This window comes from Rhyacophila brunnea, unplaced genomic scaffold (genome assembly GCF_057557595.1).
Source record: "Rhyacophila brunnea isolate RB1 unplaced genomic scaffold, BYU_Rbru_1.0 scaffold_7, whole genome shotgun sequence".
NCBI classification, from domain to species: Eukaryota; Metazoa; Arthropoda; class Insecta; order Trichoptera; family Rhyacophilidae; genus Rhyacophila; species Rhyacophila brunnea.
Window position 1 is genome coordinate 46,814,643 of NW_028233339.1, and position 26,854 is coordinate 46,841,496.

The 26,854-nt window shown below is 35.2% G+C and overlaps 1 protein-coding gene across 1 annotated transcript in view; it reads left to right on the plus strand.

Moving 5' to 3' along the window:
- The window catches only part of Hml (hemolectin), a 93,953-nt gene that overhangs the window by 40,658 nt on the left and 26,441 nt on the right, over positions 1-26,854 (plus strand). The window contains exons 32-54 of the mRNA XM_085958363.1: positions 1,445-1,621; positions 2,018-2,210; positions 3,779-4,045; positions 5,586-5,675; positions 6,869-6,993; positions 8,392-8,526; positions 9,039-9,328; positions 9,977-10,104; positions 10,658-10,851; positions 11,242-11,454; positions 12,123-12,275; positions 13,550-13,850; positions 14,133-14,313; positions 14,846-14,951; positions 16,114-16,297; positions 17,515-17,724; positions 18,938-19,178; positions 19,871-20,019; positions 20,433-20,683; positions 22,355-22,566; positions 23,588-23,835; positions 24,484-24,672; positions 26,345-26,580. Of these exons, the coding sequence (XP_085814489.1) occupies positions 1,445-1,621; positions 2,018-2,210; positions 3,779-4,045; positions 5,586-5,675; positions 6,869-6,993; positions 8,392-8,526; positions 9,039-9,328; positions 9,977-10,104; positions 10,658-10,851; positions 11,242-11,454; positions 12,123-12,275; positions 13,550-13,850; positions 14,133-14,313; positions 14,846-14,951; positions 16,114-16,297; positions 17,515-17,724; positions 18,938-19,178; positions 19,871-20,019; positions 20,433-20,683; positions 22,355-22,566; positions 23,588-23,835; positions 24,484-24,672; positions 26,345-26,580 (4,473 nt within the window). The remainder of the gene's footprint in view (positions 1-1,444; positions 1,622-2,017; positions 2,211-3,778; positions 4,046-5,585; positions 5,676-6,868; positions 6,994-8,391; positions 8,527-9,038; positions 9,329-9,976; positions 10,105-10,657; positions 10,852-11,241; positions 11,455-12,122; positions 12,276-13,549; positions 13,851-14,132; positions 14,314-14,845; positions 14,952-16,113; positions 16,298-17,514; positions 17,725-18,937; positions 19,179-19,870; positions 20,020-20,432; positions 20,684-22,354; positions 22,567-23,587; positions 23,836-24,483; positions 24,673-26,344; positions 26,581-26,854) is intronic.

Sequence of the window (26,854 nt, forward strand, 5' to 3'; positions counted from 1 at the left end):
CAATCATCTTTTTCTTCTTCTATTTGTATGCGTTCTTATGCCATTCATCCGATTGTGATGAAATTTTGACCAGTTATTGTGCGCAAGCCCGCGAAGGTTTTTGAATTAGTACAACCATCTTCTTCTTCTTCTATTCGTATGCGTTCCTATACCATTAATCCGATTGCAATGAAACTTTGGTGGGTTGTCATGCGCATGCCCACGAAGGTTTCTGAATTAGAAAATCATCTTCTTCTACTATTCGTATGCGTTCCTATACCATTCATCCGATTGCGATGAAACTTTTGTCAGTTGTGTGCGGTTTCTAAATTATTATTATATAACATACAAAGTTTGTTGTTTGTTTGTTCCATCCGATTTTGATTTTTTTTTTTACTACATATTTATAACATTAATAACGTTTTCATATTTTGGATTCGATTTTAATTTAGTGTTCTTATGTTTGACCTTTACTCCTATTATAATTATTTTTATATTGCCATATTGTATTACACAGATATTTTAATATTAAAGAAATAATAACCTCTTATTATTTTTCAAATATCTAAGATAAATATAACCACGAAGCGACCCCGTGCGAAGCCGGGTACTTCAGCTAGTGTCAAATAAAATCAAGATACCTAGGTATTAGAGGTGGGAAAACTGGTTGATTTTGAAGACTAAGTATACTTACTACTAGTATAAAAAAATACTTGGTATCAAAACTTGTTCCAAAATACTTACTAGTATTTGGAATACTATATAGAGCGTTTGGCGTGAGTATGCGACATAAGTCTCATACTAAACTGGAACTAAAACTTAACTCCATGTTAGTATTTGAAATATCGGCTTCAATGGAATCGCTAAAAATACACTGAGCTGGGCTTTTCGAAATGTCCATTTATTATAAAATTTTTAATTTATGCAGTTTTTTTATTATAAACTGCGTCACCTCAGTCACCTCACCACATTTCCAAGGGAATTATATGCTGCTACAGAAAATTTATGACCTATCGTTCATACATAAGATGATGTCATTCGCATGCATAGACTAATAAATTAAAATAAAATTATTGTATTTTTTGTTTTTTGTTTTGTTTTGCACAAGTTTTTTGGAACAAGTTTATTGGGCCACACGTACTGAGTATGGGTAGTTTCATCTGATACTTGAGTACACAAACTGGTGACAGTATTTCCAACTCACCTCTATTAGGTATATCAATTCGGTGAACATTAAACACTGTACATAACTGTCAATCCATTCAATTTATGTATCTACATTTAACATTATGCTCTGATACAAAACACTTTGGATTTTCATTTTCCAACGCAAATAGGAAACATTGTTAAAATAGGTACAGATATTTTTCGTCTGGACTAGGCTTTATGATTTCATTCAAATTCAGCCTTGTATTCAACGAGCATTCAACCGTTATTGAAAAGGTATTTTTGATGATTCCTACAGCCAATGGAAATTGGACCACCCGACCAGGATGAGCAGATGGTGAAGTGCAAGCCGGGCTGGACACCGTGGATGACCAAGTCGCAGCCGGAACACATCAAAGACACCAAGAAACCCACTAAGACTGCATCTAAACCGTACTCCGTCGAAAATGAGCCTATTCCGGAATTGATTGATCTGGTAAGACATTTGCTATTATATTGTTCGATACCATATTATATTTTATGTCCACTTTTTACCGAAATTCATCTATTACTTATACAAAACAGGTCCATTTGCATCATTGATTTATATCTGTAAAACTATTGTATGTTCAAATAGGATATTTGAGAAGATATTGTTTCATTCAAATATATATAATATGACTGTTTCGCCTTTGAATCATTCAAATAAGATTTTCTCAAAACATACAAAATTTGAGATAGAACATCTGTGCAACTAACCCATACATTGTAGTTTTAAAGTCAATTTAAATGATAAAATTCCAACAGAAGAGGTTCGAAGCTATATAATAGTGTTTTTTTTAATTGATTAAAAATCAATGTAATGTGATTCTATGATAATTATTTTTTATAGCTAAATATGCAAGGTGCTGTTTGCACCAAGGAGCATATGGTCGAAATTGAATGCAGAACAATCGATGGACACGTTTCTGCTAAAGACACAGGACTGGACGCGGAGTGCAGCTTGGAAAAGGGACTTGCATGTCGCCAACGCAAAGACAAACCGTGTCCCGACTTCGAAATCAGAGTCAAATGCAAATGCGAAGGTGAGAAACATATCTTTAATTACCATTGAGTACATAATTCCTGCATTCATTATCTGTTGCGAAAGAATGTAGTTTACTTCTGAACGACAAATTGTATTACATTAAACTGCGATTGACTTGAAGCATGTGAACTGGCGGCTGCCCATAAGTCGTCGTTCTTCATTTTCAAAGTGGTTGCATCGTGTATGACTTACAATAAAGCAGAGACATCCATTATTTGTATGTACATACTGCCAGAATTCTGCATGATGTCTCAAACGGTTTGGTTTGGTGACAGAAATGAGTCAGTCGGATACGGTGAAGGACCAGGAGATGGAGAAGGGTGACCTGTACGGGAGTCTTAGTCAGTCACTTTCAGTCGTGAATTAAATGTACTACTCAGTCAGAATGTATCGTGAAATGTGATTGACGCAATAAATCTTTTGTTCATATTTGAGTGATTCATTTCACGTGACTATAAAGTATAAATTAAAACATTGGAATCATTTCAAATAATATAGCCACATTTTTTATGGTGTTAAGTTTACATAACTACCCGTAATCTATGCTTTGAATAATATATAGTGAAAGTTATTTTTAATTCACTCTAAATTACCTTTTGTTTACTGTAAAGATACATAAATCATTAGGAAATTAGTCAACAGTGGCCACATTATAACATACATTTAAATCATAGGTTAAACTTATTCTGTAAACAGTGCATATGGTACGTATGTAGGCACTTAAAGAAATGACCTCCACACTACTTTTATACTTCTACACAGTGAAGAGAAAATATTAATTTGTTGTTAGTTCTTATTCGCTTGATAGATTTTGTATTTAAATTCTAATTGATTTAGAATTTAGAAAAGACATGTGATTTTTCTTTTTTATTATTTTTTAACGGTTTACCTGTCAACTTATAATGTCTTGGGTCCCTGGTTCTTCGAATCCTCGGTCTGGCAAATATACACATTGTTTTTTAATTTGTGTTGGAATCATAATAAGAGCAAGTGGCTAACATCCATTTCTCGTAAAACCAAAAATACAAACCTCTACTCTGTGGAGGCCCATATGATCCTATTAGAATCGGACATGGTCAAAAGGATAAAAGAAAAGAATACATTATGAAATAGCTAGAAGCCACTTTTTAACCATCTGTAACCTTTTAATGCATGATTTTTTGTTTAAATAATAAAAAGGTAACAGCACCAAGTATATTATATGTTCAAAGTTTCATCGTTATATCTTTAAAAACAAAAAAGTTCAATAAAAAAATGTTACTTTTATTTGTCACACAAAATTTCTGCGCGCCTGTTTCTCAGCATTATGATTTTGTGTCGACACTTTCATATACCTTGGATCTCTTGTAATACCAAATTGGAAAGCGGCCACACTGGATAGGGACAGGTGGAGGGAGCTGTTGGAGGAGGCCAGGACCCATACCGGGTTGTCGCGCCCCTGATGATGATGATGATGATTTTGTGGACTGGCTCTCTCGACATCTACGGCGACGATATAGGCTACATGATATACTAAGATTTGGTATAATATTTATTACATACATGTATTCTGTTTTGTGTATATAGATGATGGATTACTAGTGGATGCCACCGGCCAACCGATGTCGGGGAAAATCAAAGCATCAGCGGCTCCCGTGGTCTGCGATCCCGCCCACCCTAACCAAGAACACCCTACTGACTGCGCCCAGTTTTACCAGTGTGCCCCAGGAATGGGACCGAAACAGCACCCAGACGTGGTCGAGAAGACTTGCGGCCCGCACATGCTGTACAATCCTGAAACTATGACCTGCGATTGGCCGCAAACAGTCATCGCTATGAAGCCCGAATGTGAAAGTAAAATTATCTTTTTTTTATTCAATTGCCGAAAATTTTAGATCGATAATAAAGAATAACAAAATTTTATGTCATCATTAGAGAATCCAACCCCCAGACAATTTTCGATACCTATGAATCCCGGGATTAGTAAACACAATCCCGAAACCTTCGAGATTGATCTTTTTAACAATCCCAATCAATTAGTATGTGTACAAAATTATGTTAGTGTAGTGTATGTACCTGCACATGTCACAGGGGGAATCGCGGGATGCTCATGGATAATAAATAACCATTTTTTTTGTCATACACAATTAAATAGTATAAATTATAATTATATTTGAATAAAAGTATAAATTATAGACATTTTTGACCTATTTTATCAATGCTATTTGTATGAATAGAAAAAAAATATTAACTATCGAAAAAAATGCCAATCCCGGTATCTTCAAATTGTAATCCCGAAATCCCAGGATCAAAATTTTGGCTGGAGATCGGATTCCCTGGTCAAGTCAGAGTGTCCTATAATTAATTATGTTTTAATCTTGGTGGTACACATATAGAAAATGGAGGGTTATAATACGTCATGCGCTGTATTATAATATATGAACAGGAAATATAAAAAAAACAACATATTGATGAAATTATCACACTGAAGGTTTTAACAGCTATATGACTGGAGATATTTATCTAAAAATCAATATTTTGCCTCATTCATTAGACGTTTGCTATTCAGAAAGTGCTCTCCAAATACTCTTAACACATTGATCGCCAACTAGTTTTACATAAAATAGTTAAAAAATGATTATTTGTCTCTAAGGTATTATTTGATAGGTAATGAAAGAATATAATGTTTTTTTTCATTTTGATGATTTTTTTACGTAAATATTGGTTTTTATGATGTGCCGGCCACATGTGTCCGTCGCGGCGCCAACAAGTTAATTTATTCTATTGCGCCGGGCCGGCCACTTCGCCGGTCACCTGTCCATATGTGTTGACGAGAGCATGGTGCCATTTCGCGGTCGAATTATATTTAGATTTTGATAGTATAATAAACAGAAAAGGCACAAATACGGAATAAAAGTTTTCAAATTGGGTAGTATAATACCTGGATACACATAAACTGGAAATATACGTATACATACCTTATAATCATTTTTTTATTCTATTTTTTTATTTTTTACATATTTTTTATAACTTACATTTTTATCATCTATTTAATTTTTATTTTTATATCAACAAAAACACATTTACAATTTAAAAGGAAAACTTTTTTTTTTCATTATGTACATTCTTTACATTAGTGAGCCTATATTTTGTGACTGGGAAGACATATTTTCAGGCCAAGTGGCAGTAATATACAGAAGGGCCATGCCGGTCACCGCGTATCGAAAAATGCACTGCGCGCGTGCCCGCCGGCGCTGTACAACAACTCTAAGGCAGGTCTTCTTTGCCGGTCACCGGTGACCCCCATGGCCCCCTGAACGTAATCCGATGCCGGTCACCGGTGACCCCCATGGCGATCAACGTGTTAATAAAATTTATTTTGTAATTTTTCCAGTTCAAACTGAAGTTCTTACTGCACTACAGTCACACAGAGTTCCTAAAAATAAAACATCCGTCGACACCGAAGATGTGGACAGGGACAATGGTAAATCTTTACAATTCTATCTCATCAAACATTCGCATTTATTTATCTACTTTTTTTTATGGATAATCTTTTTACTTTTTTAGATTCATACATAGCTGTATCTTCGGTCTATATTTCTAAAATAATATTCGATTTATCCCTGTAAATTATTCATCTCGTTGATCACGCAATGTGACGATTATAAGTGTTTACCCTTTGTTAAATATTCGTCAACTAATTGCTCTTTGCCTTTTATTTCACCAACTCGACGTTTTCCATCTTTGTCAGTTTGCATGAAGCCTCTTTGGAATGAGTAGCTTTCTTTCGAAAAGGAATGTTAATGTAGTTATATAACACTTACTGAAATAAAATCAGGTAACAATAATTCATAATCATACTATGTCTTGTTATTTACAAATTAATTTTAGAGGCTGAAGATTATAGTAATGATAAATTATAAGTGAGTCGGGGCAGTTTTCACATGCTTACCTATTTATCTGTGACACATATATCATGTAAATATCTTCGAATTTCGATTTGTTTGTAATTTTTCTTTGAAAAGAATACAACAAAATACGAATTAGGGGTCTTTGTATTTAATGAGAATTTATCTGTATGTAAATTACAGTTTAAGCTAATCCAGTTATGTAATCTCTAAATTTATTTTAATCAATTAAAAAAAGTATATACCTACATTGAATAAATAAATATCAATTGTTTAGATTTATTAAATCTTTTCTCTCCTTATTCGTTCTGTTATATAAATGAATAAACGTCCAAAAAACTGCAGAATGCGTCATAGACGTATCATCGAGAGCCGTTTCTTTATCTGGAGACTCTGGATGATTGACTGGTTCGTCCTGTGCTCTGTCCAAGAAATGCAAAGCATATGGCATCGACACCACATTTCGAAGGCATAAATTTCCTTCGGCTCCCCTTCCCTTCCAATCCATCCCTTAAGGTCCTTGACGCAACACTGTATAAAAATATGGAGAATACTTATGTTTACACAAGCCACATTTTTGTGGCAATTGAAATTCCTCGATCCTTCCATATGGTGGTAAGACATGTCATTGCATATTGTGCGCCTTCTTCTTTCTACTTCTCATCTGCCTTTTCCACTAATGATCGATCTCACATATACTTGCTGCGGGTAGGTTAGCCTGAAAATTACATGAAGCAGTAATTAATTTTGTTTTCATTGATTTTAATAGACAGCATTACGGATGACCGTTGTGATATTGGAAAAGTGTGGTCAGAGTGCGCCATTCCCTGCAACAACATCTGCCTCTTCTACGACTATTATCTTGATCATCACGGCAAATGCAAACATGGAGAGGTAACAGACTTTCACTAATATACGTCCACACTTGATTGGCTGTCTTTAAAGCCGTAGATCGCGGGTTCAATCCCGCAGCCAGGCAAACAAAATCATGGTTTTTTAATGTGTGTTTGATCCAGTACAAGGACCTAATGGGTGGGGTGAATGGCAAACATCCATTTCTTATAACTGTACGCAAGAGGTAAACTACGGTAAGTCCTCATTTGGTGAAATTGAGTTGATTATTATTGATAACACGATGAATAGCAGTATCTCATAAAATGCTTTGAAGGTAAATAAATGTAAGTCCGTTTAGGGCATCAAAAATCTAGAAATTACAAATTTATTTTCAAACTAGAAAGAATACAAAATAGAAAATATTATAAATGTCTTAGAAAAGAAATGTGTGTAGGTTCTTTCATTTTTCTCACTTACCAATTTTTTAATGCATAGGAAATCACTAATTTGTCTGTCCTCTATAGTTGGCAATATGAAACACTATAATTCTAAAATCTGTTAAAAACCTCTTCATGAAATGACTAAGATCGACATCAATATCAATTGATAATGCTTTTTTGATTAGGAGGCCATTCATAAAACTAAAAGTCTATTTTTATGACTGTATATATATATTATTTCACTAAGTATATAAGCGTCTGACAATCTCTATTTATTCACCGTATAAATACGTTCATATATTAATTAGTGAAAATATATTTTCATGAACAGAAATCATAATTTTAGTTTGGCAAACATGTGCAGTTTCAGTCTATGGATGGCCTCTAAGCCATAATACAAAACCGGAATTGGTACAGTAGAACCTCGTTAATAAGAACTCGAATAATTCGAAATTTTCGGGAAAAAAAAGTCCCTTGAACATTATTTTCATATAAAACCATACCTTTAATTCAAATTTCGTAATTCGAAATTATTTCACAGTTCTGGCATATAAAAATATTCAATAAATCGTAATAAAGTACACTATTTCATAAGCCAGTCATTGAAAATTGTGACAGACTTTTCGTAAAACATCATAAATAATTACTTATTTTAAGAAGGTAATAAAAATAATCCTGACATTTTATAACCCATTAACACACACGGCACCGGAAATTTATTAGGCACATATATGATCATAAAGATATTGATGAAAATCAATTTTTTTTTTTTAATTTAAATATTTTTTCCCCATACATTTCATAATTTGTAGGTCGAATTTTTCGATTGTCAGTCCCGTGGAGTTCGTATTAACGAGGTTTTACTATTAAAAATATAGGAAAGTTACTGCAGAATATAAATAAAAATATTAATATTAATTAACAAACATAATAATAACAATTGTCTTGATTAGTAATGCACAGTAAAGAAAGTAGATTAATAATGCTATCCATTTTAAACGAATGATTACATTTGCAGGAATGCATTCCCGGTTGCATGGACAAAAGCGTTGCATTGAAGAAATGCGGTAAAGGGTTCCTGTGGAGAGACTCCGTCTCCTGCGTGGCTATCACCGATTGCACTTGTCGCTCGCATGACGGAAAACCAGTCAAGGTTAGTTTTATTCAGTACTTACTTATAAACTAGGAACAAGCTACACCGCAACTTTTAATTAGACTGTTATGTACTTATAAATTAAATGATGTTTTTACGAATCTGAGTTAATTCATCGATTTCGACAGCATTTACTCGGCAGAATTCCGTTTCGCGACATACTGTCGCTTATTAGACTGCACAGTTATTTCAAGACTGTTTGACAATTAACGATGATTAATTGTTTGATTTGAAGTACCTCAGATAGAGTAAGCAGTAATTCGCATCAACCATAGAAAAATCGATAGCTTACAATAAGATAAGAGAGATAAGAGCACTCACCCAGAAAGTGAAAGGTGTGAATTTTCTAATAGGTATGTTTCAGCGGTTTTTCAAAATTATTTATTTTTTGTTAACTTTAATAAAATTAAAAAAATCCCATTCCGTCAAGCAAAATTCAACATGTCAGTGTTAGTGTAGGTGGTAAAGCATAATCTCTCCGACAATCATAAAGATGACTTCTCACTTTGCAGCCTGGTGAAGTAGTAAAAGAGACAGACTGCGAATTTTGCCAATGCTTGAATAACAGATACATCTGCGACAAGTCGACGTGCATTGACGAATGGAACGTGGAAACAGAGAAACCCGATACCTATAAAATCGACGAGAGTGCCTCCGCACATTACGTTGATAAACCCACCACCGAATCGTACAGCGTTATGGACTTTGACGACGACAACAAAAAGAAGTTGGACAGTATGAATCAGCTCGGAGCCATCAGGCCGAACACGCTTTCGCCACCACCGGAATGTCACCCTGACAAGTAAGTATCACTTTTGTGTGCAGAATAATGAAGGAGAGATGAGTTGAATATGGTAGTGCATATATGCATAGTGCATATATGGGCATATGCAGTGGATAATAGTGTAGGTATAGTTTGAAAACCAGACCACATTTTACAGAAAATTTTAAACAGTTTTGTAGAATTTATAATCTCATATTAAATTTAACTTTGAGGTTGATTTACTTAACTTGGTTATCTGTGCACTCGAATTCCTTTAATCGTCAGTTCACCAATTAGCTCTCTTGCTACAGAAATAAAATATTCCTTATATTACAGAATCTTAATTAAGACTGATTAGGAGGGTTGAAGCAAAGACAATGGAGAAAACCTCTAAATATATGAAAGTGAAACTGAAAAAGGTGTTTTAAAAATTAAGATTAAATTATATTAGCTGCAATTAAAATAGACGTTGTATATTCATTTGTAAGAATCATCACACGTTTCCGCTTTAACATATTTTCGCCAGGGCTATGCTGACATAAAAACTGCTTACAGCAATATAAAAAGCATGGTTAATTTAATAAATTTTCCAATCAGAGCTGCCAGCATAACACTATTATGAATTTGATTTCAAATAAAATACATATTTTGACATATATTACACATAATATATTTATACTACTTCAGATACAAGAACTTGCTTTGGGATGATGAGCTACCGCAGGGAGACCAGGCCTTCACAGCTAGTAGCTCCCTAGGACCCTCCTTCCAACCGCATCATGCCAAACTCAATGGAAAGATTACCGAAGATTCAGGTCAGTACTATAATTTATTCTCTCATTTTTAAGTAAAATTTCAGTAGCTGCCGTAGCATAAAATGAAGGAAAAAACCTGAAGGAAAATAATGTGAGATCAATGAAATATCTAGAGGTCATCAGTTTTATGTAGGCAGGCAAAAACAATACATTGACCATTATTTTTAAGATAAAAAATAATCGTGTAAAACACAGAGAAACGCATCGGTAGATTATGTAAACAAAGCATAAGGCTTCAAACCAAAACGCAACCTGCCATTTTGTTTTTGGCTGCCAATAGAAGAAGAAAATAATAAATTTTTTACCAATACAACCATATCGAATAACCAATCGAACTGCCTTCAAAATTCTTAATACGGAATGTTTATAAGACTCCTATCTAGTATTCAAATTCTTACGCCTTTCAATTAAGGCACTAACCTAAATAATACTTAGTGAGACGTTCAGAACTATAATACCACGTTACTGTGAGGTTCGATAATTTTGGCATGAAACAAGACACATTCGGAGGGGCACCGAGCAAGAGATTCATGATTATTTTTCTATATTTCAGGCGGCAGCTGGTCTCCTAGCAAGTCGACTACCAAAGAATACATCCAAGTGAAACTGGATCATCCTGAACCGGTGTACGGAGTGTACATGCAAGGAAGTCCACTCTTCGACCAATACGTCACCAGTTTCTACGTGATGAACAGTCCTAATGGTCATCATTTCTCGTTTGTTTCTGAACCCAGTGGCACTCCAGAGGTAATTTTTATAGTGCACTGGAATCTCCATCTGTTGTTCAATGACTAATCATTTTCCTCGTCTCATGCAATCCTGTAATTTGATAGAAATATTCATTTTAATAACTATATCTTTAATCCATTTCATGATTGAAGATCCCGTAGAGTAAAAATTGGCTGATTGTAATGGTTACCACTGTTAAGAGGTGGCACTAACATAGGCGTTCTTTACACGTCCCCAAATCTATGAGATACTTGTGGCAACAACTGTACATTTTACTATTTTACATGAAGAAAAGAGACTATTGTAAATGTGAAGCGAATGTAGCTTCTAGTTTGCTAACTTCAAAAATGATTGAAGACCTGAAATGTTAAATATGAGCAATCTATTTCATGTTTATTTTCTCTTCAGGTCTTCAGAGGTCCAATCGACAGCAATACTCCAATGAAGCAAATGTTCTCGGTTCCGGTGGAAGCTGAATACATCAGAATTGTGCCTATCACATGGCACGACGCCATCGCCGTCAGGTTTGAGCTCATCGGCTGCGGAGGAGTATCCACCAGCGTGCACGAACCCTCGATAGAAGACAACAAAATCAAAACCACTGTTATCGGTGTACCTGAGGTTCATATAACAATTATTGAATTAACATATTATTTATATACAAGTAATATTACTTCTTCTCTCTAGCAATATCGATGGAACGGGTGGGGGGGGGGAGAACAATCACATAAGTCGAATTTTAAGATTTTTTTTATTGTATTTATTATTGTATCATTTTGTTCTTTTCTAAAAAAAATTAATGTTGCATAAATCAATAACTTATTTTGAAATGATAATTTTTAAAAATTAGGGAAAGATTTCATTGAAAAAATCTCACCAGACTGCGTCCTGAAAAACATGCAATATTTACTTATATGATTGTTCTCACCGTTAAAATGCTGAATTTTCTTACCCTAAAATTGCGGGATTGAAAAAATATTTTCTGATTGTGCCACATAGGATCCTGGTCATCTTGTTCGTCACCAGACTTGTGCGAGTGACCAGTGAGAGTTTGCGAGAGCGATGCAATTTCAGTACCGATTTCTACCGATGCTAGAAAGATAAAAATCTTTGTAACACGTAAAATCATATTATGGAATTGATATAAAGGGCAAGAGGTCTAAGGAAGAGTCAGGCATAGACTAACATGGCATAGACTCAACAAACTCTCTAATTAGTCATAATAATAGGTGTTATAATTATTTAAATACTTGCAGTGTTATTTCATTTTGACTGTTTTGCGTATATAGGAAATGTGCGAGAAGCCGAAAGTCTTGACAGCCATCCCGGCGGCCTTCGTGTCTGTAAGCTCTCAACTGCCGAAAAACTCCAAGAACTTCCTCAGTCTAGAGACAGTCAACGCTTGGCAACCGGTCACTAATTCACCGGGAGAATCCGTAGAGGTGAATACAACAATTCATTTGCCAATATAAAACTTATATTTCTTATAAAGATGACTCTTAACTTAGGTAAACTTAATATGCAAAATTAATTAACGATAAATACTTGTTTCTTGATTATATTCTAGTTAAATCTGCTTCCCTTAAATTGGAGAAGATTTCCTCTTATTGTGTCAGTAAACATAAAAATACACTTAATATAAATTGGTTATTGGTAGAATTTTATTTTAATATGAAATTAGTCATTATAAATATGAATTTAGTCAATAGCTATTGCAGTTGTAACCTCATGTCTGATAATGGTGTTACAATCGAAATAGCCATCGACTTAAAAATCAGTTTTTTAACTATATAAATTTACTATTATCATAATTGGTTGTTAAGAAATACGAATCAATAGTTTTTGTTTGAAAATACTGTGGATTTATTTGATTAATACATATGATTTATAATTATTATTTAATATTGAAAAACATTATTCCATCCAAATGCTTTCCAATTTAGCCGCCATTATATTTCTATGTAAGTATCTAATCTATAATATTAGTCCATTTCATAAATTATACATTAATTATTATCAATATTTAGATGAACGATTATATAAAAAAACTACAAATAACATTATATCATAGGTACAGTTTAAAAAACATTGAAATATGTGCCGTCTTGTTTAGGTTACCATGGCAACCAATTCAATCACACTAAAAACTTTCTGGAATCATCATCAAATGAATACGTGTATTAATTAAGGCGCTAAGTACCAAAAACAAAAAAACTGACATTTTTATAGAAAAGTGTTCTACATACTAACGCCAATAACTTCAACTATGGTCTAAGTGCCTCAAGCAAGTAAAAAAAATACAGCAAACTATTTAAACCTGTCGACGTTGTAAGTCCGTTGGCCTGTTTTATTTATAATGGTGTAAATAGCACTACAGTGGTCAAACTCATTCAATATAAAATGGCTGACGATGGTGTGTTGACACTTGCGAGTTCTTAATACCTAAAATTATAGAAGCTGCCGTGATTGCTTCACACTGTAAAACCACATTTTTCAAAAGGTCTGCTTCATGAAATTTTACTGCAATGACTCAGTATTTTGTAACTACAGACAATACTACTTTTTGGTACTTAGAGCCTTAATTAATACACGTATTCAAATGATGTATCATAATATTATGAATCTCTCTAGTCCTAAATAAATATACTAATAATTATTGATGTAGTTTAAAATGACAGATAAACTCAAAACAATCTGAATAATCCTACCATTCCAGTTTGACTTTGGACGTCCGCAAAACGTAACCGGCATCGTGACCAAGGGAGGACCCAAGGGCTGGGTAACCGCTTACACCCTCAAATACTCTCCTGACTCCATCAGCTGGAATCCGGTAGTGGACGCCAAACGAGAGATTAAGGAGTTCCCCGCCAACTTCGACTCCAACATCGAAGTTACCAACAGCTTCAAGGTGCCCATCCGCGCTCAGTACTTCAAGTTGTACCCCACCAAATGGAAGGACAACATCCAGTTGCGAGTTGCCCCGCAGGGATGCATCGATCCTGAAACTAAAGCCAAATGTATGTACTTTTTAAAATGTAATTTGTTTACGTGCTGTACAGCAAAATTGCCGTAGAATGAAAATGTAACGAAAAATAGCCCACGGGTGAACTTGAACCGCCATATTTTCGATCTGCAGTCAAATACTTTACCACTTAGCTATTCACTGGCTCAGATTGATGAAAATACATTCAGTTTTATTTCTGAAAACGTGAAAAATAAATCAACTCTACTTTCATATATTCGTGATGACAAAAGTAAACGACATTAATCCAATTACAATTCAATTGTTTTACTTTCAGTGCAAGAAGAGACATTGTTTGATTTCACCATTGGACCCGAGGTGGAGACACCATTCGCGTGTGATGCATGTGATGGCGTGGAGCCTCCTCTATTTGGCTGCGACTGCGAGCCGCCGATGGTCTACGACGGAGAAAAATGCGGACCGCGTTCCCAGTGCCCCTGTATGGTTGGGCATATCCAGTGAGTTAACCCGATAACATATTATTATATCACAAACATCTTGGATAAATTTAATTTAACTATAATCTGTCCGATTTGGATCTGAAAACACTGAGAGGTGACCTTGAATTCTTCACTCTAACTATCAATTATTGATGGAAATGCATTATGATATTAAAACTATGCCTATATAATTGAACGAAACCAGTCCTGTTTATTAAAGTAAGTATGTATATAGGTACCAAAAAAGATAATGTAAAAAAGCCTTCTTCTATGCTGATAAAACATACTTATAGTAAATGTTTAATCAATGCTCGCACCCCTCTACATACTGCATCAGCTTTTCTGCCCAAAAAAAAGTGTGTTCAAAATCCAAGTTGATCTTATTCAAAAATTATTTTACTGTCTTCGATGAATTCTTTCTCTCATTCTCACACCTCTTAGGGGTGAGTGCACCTCAGATTGGAAAGCCCTGAGATGAGAGCGGTTTGGAGCAAAATAGAAATGTTTCTATCCTCGTGTTTCTTTTATAATATGATCCAAATTTTTTTAGATACCCCATCGGAGCAACCTTTGAGAAAGACAACTGCGATAAATGCACCTGCAAGCTTGGAGGAGTGCCTGATTGTATCAAGAAGAAATGTCCAAAATGTAGCAACGTAAGTATCTTTTATAATTTGGTTATTATTGATTCCAAACTTCATATGGTATCTATGGGCTTAACCGGGATAGAATAGTCAAAGAGCGTCACTATAGCTTAAAGCTATAGGTCGCCGATTAGAATCCCGTATATCGTCTCTGTTCTGGCAGAACACACTAACTGGAGAATACTAGTTTTGAGTAATTTGACTTTGAAGTTGTTAAAAAGTTTGAAATAATGGTAATCGTAAAAAGGATGACTTTAAAATAAAGACTGTTTATTTATTAAGAAGGTTTCCAGACGGTAAAGTTTGAAATAAGGAACATTTTGGTACTAACTCAATATGTCATTTTTTCGAATTAGTGTCTTCTGCCAGAACAGTGACGATATGACAAATTTTCATTCTTTTCTATTTTAAATGTGTTTGAGCAATAGCAAGGACTCATTGAGTTGAATGAATGATCAGCTATCATACTGACCATATTCTAATGATAATATTATTTACCCAAAACTTTTAAATATCAGTTAAAGATGCGAAAGTCTATTAGATCCTTGAAAAAAAAATAATATATCAATACCATCGTTGTTCTATAGTGAAACAATATAAAAATTCTATGTTTTAACTTGGTGATGGTATTCGATGTAGCTACAGACCTACAAACTTATCTGTAGAATGGCCAAAAATGGAACTACGAAATACCATAGGACGCCATTTTGAAAGTGTCATTTGAATGTCAGATTTTGTCCAGTTACGAGTCTTGATTGGGTAGTTTTCGACAGTGGCTCCCCCATCCCAATCTTCAGATAAGTTTGTAGGTCTGCAGTAAGATTTTTTATAATTCAATAGAGAAAAAGTCAACAATTACAGTAATTCGAATCTAAAAAAAATTCAAATTGCAAAATTCAAAATGTATGGTAAGTGAATAGTAAAAATAGTACTTGAAAAAAAGTTTTTTTATTCAAATCAATAGATTTTTAGAATATTCGCAAAAAATTTCAATTTAATGCGAATTTCGAACTAATCGTGTTCGTATTAACGGGGTTCTACTGTAATCATTCTATAGGGAAATGTTTCTGTTGATTTCTTATTAAACTATAAATTTCAATGAATATTGCTAAATTCTATTACATAAAGTATTTATACAGGGTGCATGAAATGATTATTGTGTTGTTTAATACAGGGCCTAGTCAGAAAAGTGAGCACGAGTTGTGACTGCTCCTGCGTCCCGTGTCCCATCGGCAAGCGGTCGTGCCCTACAAGCGGCGTATGCATCAACGAGGCCGACTGGTGCAACGGAGTCCAAGACTGCCCTGATGATGAAATAGACTGCGTTGAGAAAGAAATTCCCAAAACTACCGCAGAAGGTTTGACCTCTTTCATTCCATTAATATTATAACTAATTCTTAACTTGTAACAGTATGTTCTATAATGGTTAACTCTGCGAAAGTAATGTTACAAATAATATGGCAGCGTATTCTTCCATTTGATAGCTGCCACCATATCAGTCATATTAAATATCGCCGGATAATGGGTAGGATTACTGTAAATCCATTCACATGATCTTGAATTAATTACTTTCGATATCACAAGCCATAAAAAGTCAGTCCAATTATTTAATTCTATAAAAACCGTTATGACAGAACATAAGTTAAGTGGTTAAGTGGTAAGTTATTCTAACATTTAATTTTGACTGTAATAAAACATTAAATAAAACTAAAATAATTACAAGAACTTTTTATGTACAACGTTTTTAAATTTTCTGTTGAATCATATAAACTAGCTTAAACGATCAAAAAAATTTGTACTTGATAGAAATAATACTGAAATGTAATTTTGACATTTCATATTGATTTCCATAGTAACGCACGTATAAGCAACCAATAATAGTGAATTTGATTACGGATTTCTTCCGAAATATCTTTTCATACAAAACAGAATTAACTGAAAATGAATTCAATTCTACTTAAAGATGGCTAAAAGTATTAAAAGAATGCATTGGCATTGTGTTCTGATATATTCTTAAAGTTTCAAATGTCTAGCTAGTCAGGAAGTTAGTTAAAAATCGATAGCAAGATTTGTACCCGACAAAGAATACGAGCTAAGAAAAATGTTGTAATAAAATACCCTTAATGTCAATTGGTTATTGATAGAATTTTATTTTAATATGAAATTCCATAAACTTCGTTTTTTGGTTAATAGCTATTGCAGTTGTAACCTCATGTCTGATAATGGTGTTACAATCGAAATAGCCATCGACTTAAAAATCAGTTTTGTATTTCTAGTAATTTACTATTATCATAATTGGTTGGTTGTTAAGAAATACGAATCAATATTTTTTGTTTGAAAATACTGTGGATTTATTTGATTAATATGATTTATAATTATTATTATTTAATATTGACAAATATTATTCCATTCAAATGCTTTCCAATTTAGCCGCCATTATATTTCTATGTCGGGAAGTTAGTTAAAAATCGATTGCAAGATTTGTACTGGATAAACAACCACCGGACAAATAAAAATACGACCTAATAAAAATGTTGTAAAATGGAAAAACCCTAATAATTTTGTTGTTTTTCAGTTCAAGAAAAGGTTTGCCCGATAGCCGCTTGTCCCAAGGGATACAAGGTGGTGGAGAAAAAGCAGGCGTACAAGGAGCTTGAGCTGATGAATGAAGGACAAGTGTCGAGTGACTCTCTCTTCGCCGAGCCTTCCAAGTCGGCCAAGAAGTCCTACATGCGCTACTACAAGGGTGGAACTAAAGGAGGCTCTGGTGGAGGCACTAAAGGAGGTAATATTTCTTCCATTGTCTTGCCCGAAGAATAATAGTTATACAGTAATGCCAAACATATGATTTTTTAATCACTCCTGATTGTAAGTCCCTTTTTCGTTGTTGAGGAAAACCTTCTTCTATAGAGATGCAGGTTCTGTATATCGATACCCTATTTCAATAAGGAAACAACACAACATTTTAAGGTTTTGAGTTAACAATACCATTCGATGTAGAAAAGTCTTCTCTATATAATTCAGCAAAAATTTCTTCAATGTGTCATAAAATCGAATAACCCTTTCTGAGATTAATCATTAATTCAATTATTATACCGAAATATCTAGGTTAATTCCTAATTAAACTGTAAAATTTCATTATGTATTGCTGAATTCCACTAAACCAAATTAAATAAAAAAAAGATTTTTTTTAAAAAATTGAAAAGCCATTATCTTGGAACAAGGTTTTTTGAGTTGTTGAAATATGGTATCGATATGTAGAAGAACATTTTTTTTTAAATCACTATGGAACGGTGTAGCGTCATTTAAACATAACAATACCAACACCTAAATGAGTCGCCTACACTGCCAGAAAGATCTGACACCATTCTACCTACATAGTTTAGTTACTAATTTTCAGCATTTTCAAACAATCTAAAAATTGTGTATTTATCATATTTTAATCTTCTTCTTATTGTGCCATCCCCTATCAGAGGTTGGCCACCATCAAGGCAATATTAGTTTTGTCACCTGTTACCTAGAACAGTTCAGTGGACCTGCACTCGTACCAATCACGGAGGTTCTTAATCCACGAAATGCGGCGTCATCCTCTGCTACGCTTACCGTTGATCTTTCCTTGAATGACAAGTTGGGGAATGCTGTACTTTTGTCCTCCCATACTGTGGCCGAGGTATTGTAACTTCCTGGTTTTGTAACTTCTTGGTCTATTCCTATTTGATTGAGAACTTCAACATTTGTCACCCGGTCAGTCCAAGGAATTTGGGGGATGCATCTGTACAGCCACATCTCAAAAGCTCTTTTTTGTCATTAAATTGGAATGCCAACTGAGCGATGTTAATATTTGTGAAGTTTACCAACTTAACCATGCTTGATGCATTTAATATTTTCAAATATCCTAACAGAAGTAATGTATAAGGCTTCTTCTATTTATAGTCCAAATTCTTTGATCCGGTTTTATAAATTGCACTTAATTATAAATATTTCACTTTTCTTCACAGGTACCAAGACATCGTATACTCCCGTCAAGGCGATCGCTCGCATGACCCTCGCCAAGCCCGTTAAGGCTGCACCACTCAAAGATGACTGCGCGCAGTGGAGATGCGTATCGAGCCGACCACCACCCAAACTAGGAGATTCGGTACAAGTCGACGAGAGACAAGAACCTTGCTTCGCTCCTCACTGTCCACCCGGTTACACTGTCAGCATGGATAATGAATTGGATGAACGGGACTGTCCTAAGTGAGATATGACATCGGTATATTTTGTTAAATAATAATTCGGAAAGGCTCATCGTCGAGGGCCGGTGTGAAAGAGGGACGTCGCCTACTGTTGGTCCGATCGATTGAAGGACACTGCGGACCTCTCAATATCTTTTTTTAGTTATGGGGATTTTACGAAGACGAAAGACGGAGACGAAGAGAACGCCAATTCTCACTTCTAGTGAGAAACGTGGTCAGTTTGCACTAATTTTTGACCTATATATCGGAATATAAATCCAAACCGACATCCCAAATGGCCGGACGATCTTGAACATCGGCAATAAAAATTCTGAAACGAAATTTTCCATAGGTCTAGTACACAATACATAATATACACTCGCAACACACGCAATCGCCTTTCAACTCTTGAAGATAGAATGAGAATTGCTGACATTTCTGCCTAGTGTGTGCAGGTGCTCGACCCTAACGTCGTCCACTAGCAGAGAGCACCGGCGTCTGCCACGTGGCTAGTGAACTTAACGTATCCACTCAAGCGCCTAGTGTGCGGAGCGTTCATTGAAACCCATAGAAAAATTAGACCACAGCTGAACGCGTCCACCAGTGGTCGAGCTGTGGCCGCGTTTGGTGACTGTCTGTGCGGAGGCTCTTAATGTGTCATTTTAATTCATTATAATTTCATTTATGTATGTGCTCTGTCTTTAAATTCACCAGGTACTTGTGCTCCCCGCCCGTACGTAAAGATGCAGTCTGCAATGTGACCAGCAGAACGTTCAACACGTTTGACGGGACTGAGTACCAATACGACATCTGTAATCATGTCCTTGCCAGAGACGCTGATGAAAACACTTGGGACATTACAAGTATGATTTTTAGTTTTGACCCATTTGCAAATTACGTGACACTATTTTGGATTCTTTAATATATAATCCACCCGATTTGATTGTTTTGTATAACTATTACTTATCGGCATTACAGCCTGGTGTGGACTTTGGCCAACTCGAATATTGTTCTCCACCATCCTTATCTTTTCTTCTGAATCGACAATTGGAGAGATTTACAAGAGAGTTCTTTACAACTTCGTTCAACCATCATGGTCTTTCTCTCAATTGGTTAAAATAAAATAAATCTTATCACTCAGGAAACAATAATTGCTTTAAACTTTCACTTTTATCCGTCGGTATTTGGGTTGTCATCGTATTGAGAATAAACAATGTCTATGGTAAAAAATTACAATATGAAACATATTTCTACCTATTTTCTATTTTTGTTTCAGTCCAAAAGAATTGCACCAAGAATATGTGCGTTCACGAGCTTCTGATCTCGCAAGAAACCGAACAAGTCCGACTGAAGCCTGATCTGACCATCGAATACAACGGCTACCAATACACCGTAGATCAAACGAAAAAGATTGGCTTCCAGACACAGTCGTTTGCCATCTCCCGACTTGGAAATACTCTCTTCTACATCTCGACCAAATACGGCTTCTGGGTGATTTATGACACCAAAGGAAATGCTAGGATTGGAGTGAGTACTTCATTACACACATTTGAATGATACAAAAAATTAATGTGTGTAGCGATCACACACAACAAAAGTGAAACTTTTTGTTTTGATGTCCATTTTCATAATCTTAAACATTCGTTGTTGGTGGTATAATATGGCAACAATATACTGAATTCTTTTCATCACTGTAATCCATTCTATCTTCACTTCCACCGGTGTTCCCGCTGCATACTCACATAGTTACTTAGCAGTTACGTAATCTTTGTATATGTAAAAGGCAAAATAACTAAAGTAACTAATATGTATTATGCTTGTCTATGACGCTTCGAATATATACTGTATTAAAATCAATTGTCAACCGGCAATTTCTGTTTTATTATTGTTGAAATTTTTGATTTATTTGGTTGGCCAGCCGACCAAGTAGGTATATACTCTCACATTAGCCATGGTCTCAATGGTGCATTTAATAGATCACTATACTGCCAACCGTCGGTGGCTCGAGGCTGACCGTGGCATTTTTGTTTTTCGAATCAGCTATGACAGTTTTTCGATACACATCTAGATTCACTCTACAGGTGAATTATTAATAGTTTTTACTCTGTGGAGGCCCATATACTTCACTTAGGAGCGAAAATAATAATTTGCTTTTTTAAAAAACAACCAAGCAAGGTCATCATTTGTTGGCTGCCTTTTGCATTTTATTTATAAACAATACATTGTCTACACCAAACTGGGTTTCCCAAACTATATTCCACGGAACACCAGTGTTCCGCTTAAAAAGATCTTTAAAGATCTTCTACTAAGTATAAGTAAAATAAGTAAAACTCGAATAATCAAAGAATCTTCTTCCTATCGAAAGGCGAGTGATGATCAACCTCCACTGATGTTTATGACCTCAAATATCTAGGTCATGGCTTCCATAAGGGGGTGGGCACTGACAGGCCTCTAGCGTGGGGGCCTGGGCTTACGGTGTACCCGGCATGAGAGATCAACCAGCCAAGTGAGATAAACACCCATCACAAACATGCACTAATAGTAAAAAAATGTCGCCTGCGGCGCTGTTTCACTTTAACCGTACTAACATTTAATAATACGTGATTTTTGCCATACAATTTTTGATTATTGTCGATATTTGACATGTCCATAATTGTGCATATCAACATAAAAGTGGCTGTATTAAAAATACAAAAAATCGCTAAAAATGCCCTTAATTTTACGTCGAACACCATTTGGAATATGCAACTGTAGATCGTCACATTGCCTTTAACCTGAGTGATAAGTAGGGGGCCCGCCAAAGATCCTAGCCTGGGGCCTGCTTCCGGGTTTGGGGGCCATGATCTAGGTACAGGCAGAGGACCATCTTTTCTCACACCGTGCGCATGAAAAAGATGGCATATATTGTTTTTACCTGACCGGCTGACAAGTCTTGTCAGTTTAACGACAGTTACCAAAATTGACAGAACGATTAGCCGTGCTAATAAATAACCTAAAAAATAAACTAAGTGTTCCGTTAAAATTTCCGGGTTTGCGAAGTGTTCCATTGCAGAAAAAGTTTGGGAAACCCTGGTCTACACTACAGAAAATTGCCCCTTTCAATTATGCTAAAAACAATCTAGAATCGCTAGAATACCAGTTCAAACTTTTTGGTGTTATATGTCAAGTCCAATGACTAACCTCTATTACTTATCTCAGGTGGTTGGTAAACTATTTGGACATGTTGATGGACTTTGCGGTTTCTACAATGGACTTCAGACAGATGACAAGAGGAAACCTGATGGTTCTCAGACAGTTTCCACAGACGAGTTTGGAAACAGCTGGGCGCATAAAGACAGTCCGGTTTGTGAGGCGCGCGATTGTCCTATTCATATGCAAGACAAAGCCTGGAAGATTTGCAACGAATTAAGGTATTTACAAAAATTTGCTCTAAGTTTATTTCTGTAAAAAAACACCATTTGCAGTCTGACGAAGAAAATACATACCTAGAAATATAGAATAACAGCAGAGCAAAAAAATCGGTACTTACTGAATAAATGATTTACTTTGTTAAACAATTCAATTTTTGGTAAATCTTTCCCATTTCATTGTGTCTGCTGTAAGCTCCTTCTATCCTCCAAACACTGTCATTTTTTTGATAAGGGCCTGATGAGAGTTTTGTAGAGCCTTATTGTAGCTCTATGATTCTTGTTTAGAAGTGTCTCCATAAACTCTAGTAGGACTTTTTCGGCAGTGTAATTACTACTTCTTTGGTGATGTTATTTTGAAGAGTGATGTGTGATCCCAGATATATCCATTTGTCGACTTTCTGATTGCTGAATTGATCATGACCTTAAAGGAGTCTCACTCGCAGGCATGTATTTTGCCATTGACTTGAATGAGCTGGAGTACCACTTCCTTGGTAGCTCTTCCAGTGTGATAAATACCTCTTTTAGGACTGTTTCGATCTTGCTACTATCTCTAGCCACAGGACATCCTAAAACCTACCGGATAGACGAGCTCATAAAGTTTGGTGGATGTACATAGCAGCAAATAACTAGGGACCTAGAAGAGTGGAGAGAGCTAGGGGAGGTCTTCATCCAGCAGTTAATCGACCATCGCTGATGATGATGTGACTATCTCTAGATCATGACATATTCACGAAGTTGCTTTATTGTTTATGACCCCGATTGCTTGAATTTTAGAGTCCATGATCACTTTTTCCACTCCTATATTGAATAACAGACTGGTAAAAGCATCGTCCTGGTTAAGATCATCGTGTGCGAACAGCATATCAGACTTCTGGTTGAATCTTTACTTATATAATGAACTTTATCAGATTTTTTTTTGCCGACATAATAGATAAATTGAATGAATGAAAATGAAAATTGATAAATTTGAATAAATTGATAATCAGTTGACTTTGATGAGAATCTTTGGAATATCTTTCAGCGGAAACTCTTTATCAACCTGCGCCAACTCCATGATGCAGCCAGAAAAAAGTCTGCGGCGCTGCGTGGAAGAGGTGTGTGAGTGTTTGCAGGCGGATGTGAATGTCACCAGGACCATCAAAGGGGGAGGAGTGTCTCAGAGCCACGACGACATCTGCAAGTGCGACGCCCTGCAGACGTTCGTCACTGATTGCCAGGCCGCTGACCAATCTCTCGACATGCAAGGCTGGAGAACCGATGTCAATTGCCGTGAGTTTAATGATCATTTCATTATAACACTGTCAAAAAATCAAATATTTAAGCAATTATAAATGTTATTTTCCATCATCAACATGTTAAAGAAAGATGATTGTCTTAGGAAGGCCATGAATGGAAGGCCATGAATGGAAGGCAATTAAACTCCAAACCATTCCAACTGCAATAGGTCAAAAGGAAAAAATTGAGTCGAGACACAAAATCTACAATATTCTGCCGATCATATTTTGTGTTCCTTTAAAACTGATTTAGAATTAAGTAAAGAACTTCTATTCAATTTTGGACACCATGCATAATTGCGAGCTCTTTTTTTTTATATAATAGAATTACTTAATATCGTCACTGTTCTGGCAGAAGACACTAATTCGAAAAAATGACATATTGAGTTAGTTATACCAAAATGTTCCTTATTTCACTGTCTGGAAACCTTCTTAATAAATAAACAGTCTTTATTTTAAAGTCATCCTTTTTACGATTACTTAATAAACTCACATGATAGACCATTTCAAACATTTTAACAACTTCAAAGTCAAATTACTCAAAACTAGTATTCTCCAGTTAGTGTGTTCTGCCAGAACAGAGACGATATATTCTTTAATTAATAATAGTCCATTTTTTTCAATAAAGTATGATATTTTTCAGCCGCAAATTGCCCTGCACCTCTGGTCCACAACGATTGCTTCCGAAGAGGTTGCGAGTTATCATGCAGCTCTCTGCAGGAAGACAACGCGTGTCCGCTCACCCCCGGTGTTTGCTTCGCCGGGTGCTTCTGTCCTGAGGGTCTCGTGCGCAAGGGAGAGAACTGTGTTCCCCCCACCGAATGCAGAGATTGTAAGAACCATCTTTTCAATATCTCTTTTCCAACTCTCAATCTTTAAATATTATCACATATAGACATAATAAATCTGCGGTGTTTTAAAATCACACTAGTGCAGCAAATAGTCTCACCAAAATAATGATTCAAAGAGGATCAGTGGCAAAGCGTCCGTCTCTAAAGCTTTGGATTGTAGATTCACAAGTCGCTTTTTTAATTTGTATTTGATCCAGAGTAAGGACCCAATGAGTTGGGAGAATGGCTAACAGTCATTCCTTTTCATTGATTCACTTTTTATTACAACGTTTTTATCAGCCCGTATTCCTGTTTGTCCGGTGGTTGTTTGTCCAGTACAAATCTTGCAATTGATTTTTAACTAACTTCCCGACTAGCTAGACATTTGAAACTTTTAGAATATATCAGAACAAGATGCTAATGCATTCTTTTAATACTTTTAGCCATCTTTAAGCAGAATTGAATTAATTTTCAGTTAATTCTGTTTTGTATGGAAAGTTATTTCAGAAAAATCCTTAAAAAGTAAAAGACTATTATTGGTTACTAAGGGGGTGGTCTAGCAACTAAATTATTAATATATACGTGCGTTACTATGGAAATTAAAATGAAATGTCAAAATGACATTTCAGTATTCTATATTTCTTTGTTTGTTTGTTTTTTATTTACTTCATATCAAGTACAAGTTTGATCATATTGAGCATAATAATTCAACAGAAAAATTTAAAACGTTGTATATAAAAAGTTCTTTTCATCTTGTAATTATTTAAGTATTTAAATTCTAATTAATGAGAGTTTTTACTGTTTCATATGAATCGGGTTTGGTGACTCAGGTTTCATCTTACATTTTCTATATTACATACTAAATTAACCAATGAAACTACCGTAAAAATGGAAACAAAGGAATTTACTATCAGAACAAAATATAGAGCCTGAAGATACCGAAACGCAAATTTTGTCTCGATATAGTAGTACTGTTTTATAATTAAGATGTTCAGATCTGATTTCATGCCATGTGCAGGAAGTAGGCGGGGTAATACATCATTAGTCGCTATCGCCAAAAGTGTTTAGATTGGGCCTATTGTATCATTTTGTAACACTCAGTGTTTCTCTTTCTATTTCTTGTTTCTTGCTCTATCGAAAATTAAGCCGGGTACGCAAATGTGGACCTGGCTTTAATTATATTATGTAATGTAGTACGTTTATAAAAGTTATCTATATAATAAATTTTAAGGAATTGAATAACACACCCAGCTATTAAAATTAAATTATTTTTCTTTCAATTATCTGGGTACAGAATATCCGAGTATGAAATTGATAAGGTTTCATACTGTCCAAGATCGTAAAAGATTTTCAAATACAAAAGAATCACAAATTTCTATAAAACATAATATTAAATATTAAACATTTTTACTAAATATTTAAATATTAAATTAAGATTAGTTCAGACTATCCTTGTTTTTGGTTTTTTGATTTATACAAAAACCTTCTCATCATTTGCTTGGATAGGATAACCAAGAGAATATTATATCAATTTCTTGCATTACTAATATTTTTTTTTCTTCTCTCTTGTGAGAGTAATATTTGTTATAATGTAAATCTCACGTTGTGAACATCCTGAATTTTGATTTGTTATGTCCACAACGTTTTGTTTTCTTAAATAAATAAATAATCCAGGTGTGTGTGATGGATACGGCAAACCGGAGTACATGACATTCGACAAGCGTAACTTTACATTCAACGGAAACTGTACGTACGTTGCGGCCAGAGACGTTGCTCAGGATGGCAAGCACCGCTTCCAAGTGTTTGTGACTAACGGAGACTGCCCCGGAAATCCCGACGCCCTCTGCACTGTCGCCCTTCATGTTATTTACGGAAATCACACTGTTCACATTGTGAAGACTCCCAAAGCGGTGAGTTGCTATTGTTTTTTTTTTCCAGCTACATCTTGATTCGATTCACTACTAGATGAAGGCCTTCCTTAGCTCCTTCCAACACTTCTTGGTCTCTAGTTCTTTGCTGCCACGTGCATTCGCCGAACTTTATGAGTTCGTTTATTAAACAGGTTTTTAGGTATCCCTATGGATGTGCTCACTGTATGGTGGCATTTGTCCAGCGGTTGTCCACTTGCCGAGCGACATGCCCAGACCCCACTTATAATATTCTTATTGGTGACCAGTGAACCGA